Source organism: Pteropus vampyrus, unplaced genomic scaffold (assembly GCF_000151845.1).
Source record: "Pteropus vampyrus isolate Shadow unplaced genomic scaffold, Pvam_2.0 Scaffold76, whole genome shotgun sequence".
In the NCBI taxonomy this organism is placed as follows: Eukaryota; Metazoa; Chordata; class Mammalia; order Chiroptera; family Pteropodidae; genus Pteropus; species Pteropus vampyrus.
In genome coordinates this window covers 1,589,224-1,596,961 of record NW_011888857.1, presented here as the reverse complement: position 1 = coordinate 1,596,961, position 7,738 = coordinate 1,589,224, and the positions used below count along the sequence as shown (strand labels likewise).

At 36.4% G+C, this 7,738-nt stretch overlaps 1 protein-coding gene across 1 annotated transcript in view; it reads right to left on the bottom strand.

The window, feature by feature from the left end:
* The window catches only part of LOC105293743 (doublecortin domain-containing protein 5), an 81,429-nt gene extending 76,988 nt beyond the window's left edge, over positions 1-4,441 (bottom strand). The window contains exons 1-2 of the mRNA XM_023532091.1: positions 4,274-4,441; positions 3,428-3,439 (exon numbers count right to left, since the gene is read on the bottom strand). Of these exons, the coding sequence (XP_023387859.1) occupies positions 3,428-3,439; positions 4,274-4,441 (180 nt within the window). The remainder of the gene's footprint in view (positions 1-3,427; positions 3,440-4,273) is intronic.
* Positions 4,442-7,738: the final 3,297 nt, after the last annotated feature.

The following is a 7,738-nucleotide window of genomic DNA, read 5'->3' as shown; positions in this document are numbered from 1 at the left end:
AAAACACTTTTCTACACCCCACATTCACCTCCAGTTATTGTCTTACTTCTTTGTGTCCTTTTACAGCAAATTCTTAAAAGACTCATCTGCTCTTTTTCTCCTCCTCCTTTTTTTTAAACCAATTTCAATTAGATTTTCATCTCTGAAGCTCCAGTGAAACTGCCCGATCAGGTTTAAACATTATTGAAACCAAAGGTCATTTCTTCAAACATAACTGGACTAACGGCAGTGTCTAATAAATGATCATTCTCTCCTTCTTAAAACACTTTCTTTACTGGACTTGACTTCACTTGACTTCCACGACATCACATTCTCTTGTTCTTTTTTCCCATGTTAGTAGCCAAAATTCTATCTCCTCTTGTGTACCAGAGGGTCTGAAATAAGTGTTATGAAAATCCAGGGGCTGCCATGCCAATCAGGTCTGTAGATGTCCCTTGATCTGATGCATGTAGAGACATTATTGTAAGGTAAAGGACAGGTTGTTAATGACGAGATTCATTCTTCTGGTTGCAGCGTCTATGTAACTTCAACCCATCAGGGTGTCTTTAATAGGAGCTGGTCAAGTTCAACTTACACTGTGAATAAACAATTCACATAGAGCAAAGTCCATTAGACTGCAGAGTTACAGCACAGCATGAGCTTTTATGTAAAAGCAACAGATCTCTAAATATTCTGTTTGATAAATGAAGAGCTGACAGACCCTTAACTGTCATGGCACTAGCAGGCCTAGCTATAATGACTGTACATGTGCATAACATAAATTAGAACTTCAAAGCATCAGTAAGGACTCTTGGAATCTTAATTCCTGGAAGCCAGCACTAGGTGGAGACAGTGATTCATGCAATGCTTGCAGCAGCCTTGCTCCCTGAGAATTTATTTCTACTTAGTATTTTCCATTCTTCTCTTTAGTGTGGAAAAGGGTGTTGTTAAACAATTGGTATAAAACAAAATATTTCAGGCTTTGGAAGGACTTACTTGAAAACACACGTATATAAACAACACCCTACGAGTTAGTCAAATAAGGTTCAAAGGCAATTTTATTTATTTAAAATAATGTCTTTATTAGCCCTGCTTATGGTACTTATGATATTTCATGAGTATCTGCCCCCATGGATAGGAGTATGACCAAAATTAAAATACCCTCTTGGATATATTTGAACTTAAAAGATCAAAAATTAGGATCATTCTTTAATATTTTGGTTGACAGGCATCTCCTCCCTCAAAAACTAAGTCCGGTATTAATCACATCAGTTTCAGTCTGATCAGTGGAGTCGTGGCTCCACCAGAATGCTCTATTCAATTAATCTTATAAATAATAGGAAACAGAAACACTTTAGATAATTTTTTGGAGTCCAGTGCCTTTGATGGAAACGGCTTTGTGGCAGGCTATAAGTAATTTTGTAGACTGCACAGACCGTGACTGAGAGGTATTATTTTGCACTCTTAGAAACCAATAGTAAAATAAAAACGAACCTAAATGTGCCCCCTTTGAAGAGGAATAGTCTTTTTTCATATTCTATCAGGTCACAATTATATTGTTTTCAACAATGTAATGAACATAGTAATAAAGCATGATATAATATATCATTTGGATCTGATACAGTAAATTATAATTACTCTGGCAAATTTCCATTTAAATCAGCAGTGTCTAACAAACATACAGGTAAAAATTATCAGATTCATAATCCACAACTGTCAAAGAAACTTTTTGCTTTACACTACAACCTACTTATTTATTTAACTGGTCACTTGACACTAGACCACCTAGAATTTAGACCGCTTCAAATAGAATTAGACCATTTAAAATTTATCTATAATTAATTTAAAATTGCATGGTTCCTCTGAAACAGTGAAAGCATATTATTCACACAGAAGAATAACCTTTCCATACATTGATTTTGATAAAAATCAGTTTATAAGACTAACTTTAAGTATCCCATCTCTGAAAAAGGAAAATAGGAGAAAGAAATGGGCCAATTGCAAAAATAACAATAATATAATAACTACCTACTTCAATGGGATTTAATAATAGTCCAACAAATCCCCATGGATTTAAACTGTTTTGAAGCTTTCTGAAGGTCTAGTCCTCTAGACAGGGAAGAAATCATTCCAAATCAGGAAGTGCACACACACGCACGCAGGCTAATCTTAAACACTACATAAGGGTTAAAATATTAGATACATAGCTGGAAATCCAGATCCATCAAATATCACTCTCTAGTCTTTTACCAGTACATGTGTATGAAATATTTGAAGTTACATTTATTTTGCCATTTACACTATTAAAGGTAAATTTAATAGTTCATGTAAAAATTATTTTTAAGATTTAAACTTAAATAACTTAACCCTAGCAGGAACAAGGCACTGAAGAATGCAGTATTATTAATTTACAAGCCAAAATTCACAAAGGTCAAGTAACTTTTGAATATTAAACATCATTCAACTTTATTCCTGGGATATTTTGTACAAACTAAAAAATACACTTAGAATTTGTTCTTCTGTCATACATGTTCCCAGTTGTCCTATCTCTTTATATTATTTTGATAACTAGCAAATTACTTAAGGCAGAGCCTAGATTTTAATGGCAACTAAAGGATAAAAGGGAGAACTCTATGATCATGTGTCCATCTTGTGTAACTAGGAAATTCTGAGAATGAGAAATCTTTCCAACAATTACATTGAGAAGAATTTTTATTTCATAATAATTTCCCTGGTTTTATATTATATCCCTCTCAATTGAAGATCATCAATTAAACAAATTAATACAATTCAGTTATTTTTAAAAGATCAATTATTAGATATAGTGGAAACCTATAGTACATTAATGGTAATTACCAACAATATGTCTTTAGTTAGTCTAGAAAAATAAATAGATATTCAGATGAATATAAAGTCAAACTGACGTCTCTTGCAACTTTGCCTTTTAAAACAAGTCTTTGACCTACTCTATTTTGTTTTGTTTTTCTAGCTGGTTGAGCTTCCTGGTTATTTAGATGCTGGGTACATAGACATAATCTATATTCAGCACTAAAACCCTATCATTGTCTCTCATAGAGAGTTTCATACTTGTGTAAAAGCAAAGCTCCCTTTCCAACTACAGTAAAATCTCCATCAAGTGCAAGATTGGTAAATTTTTAAAAATCCTTCCTTCAACAATACTTGCTTATGGTTGAACCCCTTTTGATCTTTGAGTTCCTGAATCTGTTTATCACCTATCTGTGCCTGATAGGTTAGCTTTTGTGAACTTTGGGGGATCCAGTACCTGAAGATTCTGTATCATTTTTTTGTGCAAATAAGGCATCTGTTGAGTACCTGCTCTCTCTCCCCAGCGCTATGCTAGGCACTACGAGGAATCCAAAAGAAGTTAGAGAGGGCTTCTGCTCTCAGGAAGATTATAGCATTTTTGGAAGAAGCAAAAGTTATATACCTGGGAAAGTTTCTGGAAAAAAACACAAGACAATAGTAACAGAAAAAAGGCACTTTCAATTAGTTATAATAGGTAGACCTAATGGGAAGAAAATAATATGAGCTTTTTATTACGAAAAGAAACTGTCAGCGGTGGGGGAGAAGTCCTTGAAAATGCATACATTTTGTATATATGGAGAATAAAGAGTTTGGAATAGTGAAAGGGGAGAGAGATGCCATTTCCAGAGATGGAGGAAGAATACAATTTTTTGATATTATATAATAACTCCAAAATATATTTCTTAAAGATACAGAGTTCTAGCTAAAAGAGAGGGTGATTCACCTTTTCATTTCCCAGTCTGCTATGCCTAGCCAACTTTTTTGTTCAAAGTAAAGGGCTTCACTATTTAAAGCTCTTGATTGCCTCTATCCATAGCAGGAAGGAACAGTTATCTCCCAAATCAATTCTCCCTTCCTTCAGTAGTCATAGATTTTTTAGATGGGCACATGGCTACCCAGCTAAAAACGAGATTTCTTGCATTTAGGTGTAGCTGTGTATCAAAGTTCCAGCCAACTTTGTGAGCGGATGTGATGTGGATGGGCTGTGAGTGGACGTGACTCACAGACCTTATCCTTAAAGCAATTGGATATGCGCTCTTCTGGTGCCTTTCTCCACTCTCCTGGCTAGGACGTGGCAAGAGCTGGAACAGTCACTTTGGACCCAAAGGTGGAAGCTGCATGTTAAGAATGGCAGAGCTGACTACCAGCTTCATAGCATCCCCTTATCTATAAACATTCGTGCAAACAGGGATGAGCTTCTGCATAAGCCTAAACGTTTTGGGGTGTTTGTCACAGCAGCTTAACCTACATGCTTTCTAGCACAATCTTGGTCATTTCCATGGTCATTTCCATTGCTCCAGTCACTTTTTCTTGTGCTTCCACTGAACCTTTTACTACTTTCCCTGCTATTTACCTCTGAAGAACTTTCATAAGTTGCTTCCACCATTGACAACTCAATCTCTTTCATAATTCTCATGGCTGCTTTCATCAACTCTTGTCCTGTCTTTTCTTTCCTTTAATGTTCACCCACTGGTTTATCCAATGGTCACCCTCTTTGACTTCTTCAATGAATGCTCTTAGAGGCAGTAAGTGATAACTCTTTAGAAATACTGGCATTAAAAAAATGGACGCCGCTTGCCTGGTCTTAGATGGCTCTGTGTAGGTGCTCAGGGAATCGCAGGGTGGATTTCAGTCATCACTACTCAGGATGGGTCCAAAGAGACTGGCAGGCACGGGAAGACAGCTTTTTGTAAGTATTTCCTCTTCAGAAGAATTTCCCCAAACAGCTTTAACGTCTACAGATCGTCTGCTATGAGTGATATTTTAGTTCTGCATCGAACAAAGGTCCCAGGAAACAGGTAAGAGCAAAAGAATAAATGGAGGAAAAGAATTACGTAAAGGTTCCAAATGAAAAGGACAAGAGCAGTTATCTAGAGGTGGAAAAAAAAGATAAGTAATGAAAGCACTAGAAAAAATAAATATTAATAGGAAGTTCACAAATGTAATCAAATTTCAGCAAGGATCTTTTGCCTAAACTTGGTCTCGGGGGTGCATCACCCAATACATCTTCACATTTATGCTGCTCGGTGCCAGGGATCCAAGGCTGGGAATGTGGCAATATTGTTTTTTGATCGGCTGTTGATTGAATCCATAGATGTGAAATCTGCAGATGTGAAAGACTGACTGTACTTATTGGGGAAAAAAAAATCCATGTATAAGTAGGCCTGCTAATTCAAACCCATGTTGTTTAAGGGTCAACTGTACTTTCTTAGGCTAGAAATTTAGAAATGTAATTCTAAGTCAAAGAACATTAACATTTAAAATTCTTGATGCATATTGCCATATTGTTTTCTAAAGAGGTGGTGTATATATATATATATAAATAAATAAATAGATAGATAGATAGATAGATAGATAGATAGATAGATAGATAGATAAATAATAGGTGGTGTTGACTGGAATTCTTTTTACAAAAAAGTCATTAGGACAATACCTATGTTTGGGCTATAGTGTTTAAAATTTTAAACACTGATTTGGAAAATGATTAAAATAAAAATAAATTCTCTAACAGTTATTTGAGTGTTCACACCAATTTAGGTGATCTGCCTTTTCTGACATGGACCTGAAGACTTAGTGAGATCTTCGCAGGCATGTCTGGATTCAGTGCTTCTGTATACTGGAACCTTTTAAAATAAGCACCACTTAAGATGTAACCAACGACTGTTTGTTTACTTTTCTATTCCCTTTACAAAGCTGAAGGTCTGTGAAGACAGGGATCCTGACAATCTTGTGTGTGGTTGCATCCCCAGAGTCCAGTATAGTGTCTGAAACATAAGAGACACGGGAGACACTGGATAATATTTCCCATATAAATAGGAGAGCAAAACTTAGTGGGGACGGTCATCTAGTTCGGAGTTCAGAGACTCCAAAATTAGAGTTACCACCTCTATATTTGCAGGTAATTCATTCCTTACAATCTTTTAAAATACAAGCATAGTCATCGAGTGCCTACATATACTACATATAGATAACTAAGTATTGTGGGATTTAAAAAGGAGTATAAAAATGTAATGTTTGACCTTCCCATTTGGATGAAAAGACAGGATATACATAGGACAGGATATACATGGTGAAATATGACACAACACAGGTGTGCTGTCCACTATGGTAGCCATCAGCCACATGGGCTCTTTAAACGTAAATTTGAATGAGCTAAAATTAAATAAAAGAAAAAACATATTCCTGAGTCTCGCTAGCCACATCTGAAGTGCTCAACAGCACAGCACTGCAATACAGCATAAGAGAAAGTAATAAGGTGAGAGAAGCAGATAATTTGTCAGAAGTTGAGAGTACGGGGAGATCAACGGGGGACAAACAATTTGAACTGACTCCACAGGATATAATAGTTCATGAGCTGAAGAAAAGCAAAAGGATTTTGTTGAGAATTTAAAGAATGATTTAAGAAGCAAGTGGATTAGGAATATCTCTGCCATATAAACGGCCTCGATTGCCTAAATGGGTCTCTATTTGACTACTTTATGACTAAAATATTAATCACTCATAAAAGGCCTTCACTCAAGACTCCTCATTCTCACAATTTATTATGTTTTCTAAGTGGCCCATGTTTAAATGTTAGCTCTCCACATAAAAGTGTGTTAAAGAATCTCTGTGGGCCAACGCTATCTATAAACTCAACTGATCCCTCCTTTTCCTCCTACTCCCTCTCATCTCCCCTTTCCTTCCGACCCGTCACTATGGCTGCTGTTAGATCATGGCGTGGCCTCGGTGTTCTGGGCCTGGGCTTGTGGGTTCCCTGCAAGTCACTGCGGACAAGCACCTGACTCTTAAACACTTTCCAAATCAGGCCATCGTAGCAGTATTGAAATCCAGTAGGTATTTATTAGTAGGGCTAGCTGACTCACCCAGATATATTCAAAAAACTGATGGGAAGTTACATACATTTTACACTTTTAAACTACCCTTTAGGCGTGACGAAATACTAAGAGCGCATGCTGAGGGAGGGTCCAACACATCTCACCAACTGCTTTTTGATGTTTTCTTTCTCATTACTGTAACTAAGGGAGGATAGGAAACACCTCTTTTACCAACCTTCAGGTCTAGATGGTTCTTCTCTTGACTATGAAAGGAATTTATGGGCTACTTAATTTATTATTTCTTAATAAGAAAAGCGAGGCTCCAAAAGACTTATGCTGCTGGTTATAGGAAGAACTTATAATAAATTTAGACTCCTACAGCTCAGTAAATCACGATCCACATGGGAAAACATCTCTTCAGACATAAAGAGCCTTGAATGCCCAAGTAACCTAGTTTGTGCAGTAATTTTAACAATTCAATTCAAGTATGACTGTCAAAACAGAGGTGCCCAACAAATGTGTGTTGAGTAAACTGTTAAAGTCAGGATGTCAGATAGTCCTCTGTTTTTGTTACAGAAGAAGTGAGTTTTCTCTGATAGTTAAGAAGCAACAGCAACTTCCTATAGACCAAGCCTCTCAAAATGGTCCTTTATATTTTTCTTCTAACGAAGTACATTATACAAAGGAAACTCTTAATAAACACACATGTGAACAATTCTACATTTGTCACAGTGTGATACTGTGAATAGCATAAAATTCAGTGTATAAGAAATGGGTCTATTTCACTAGACTGTGAGTTTCGTGGGGATTTTGTCTTTTGTTTCAGTGTATCTGCAGTGCCTAGAACAGCAGCTGCCACAGAGCCTGAACTGAATAAACAGCTGTAAAATACAGTATCA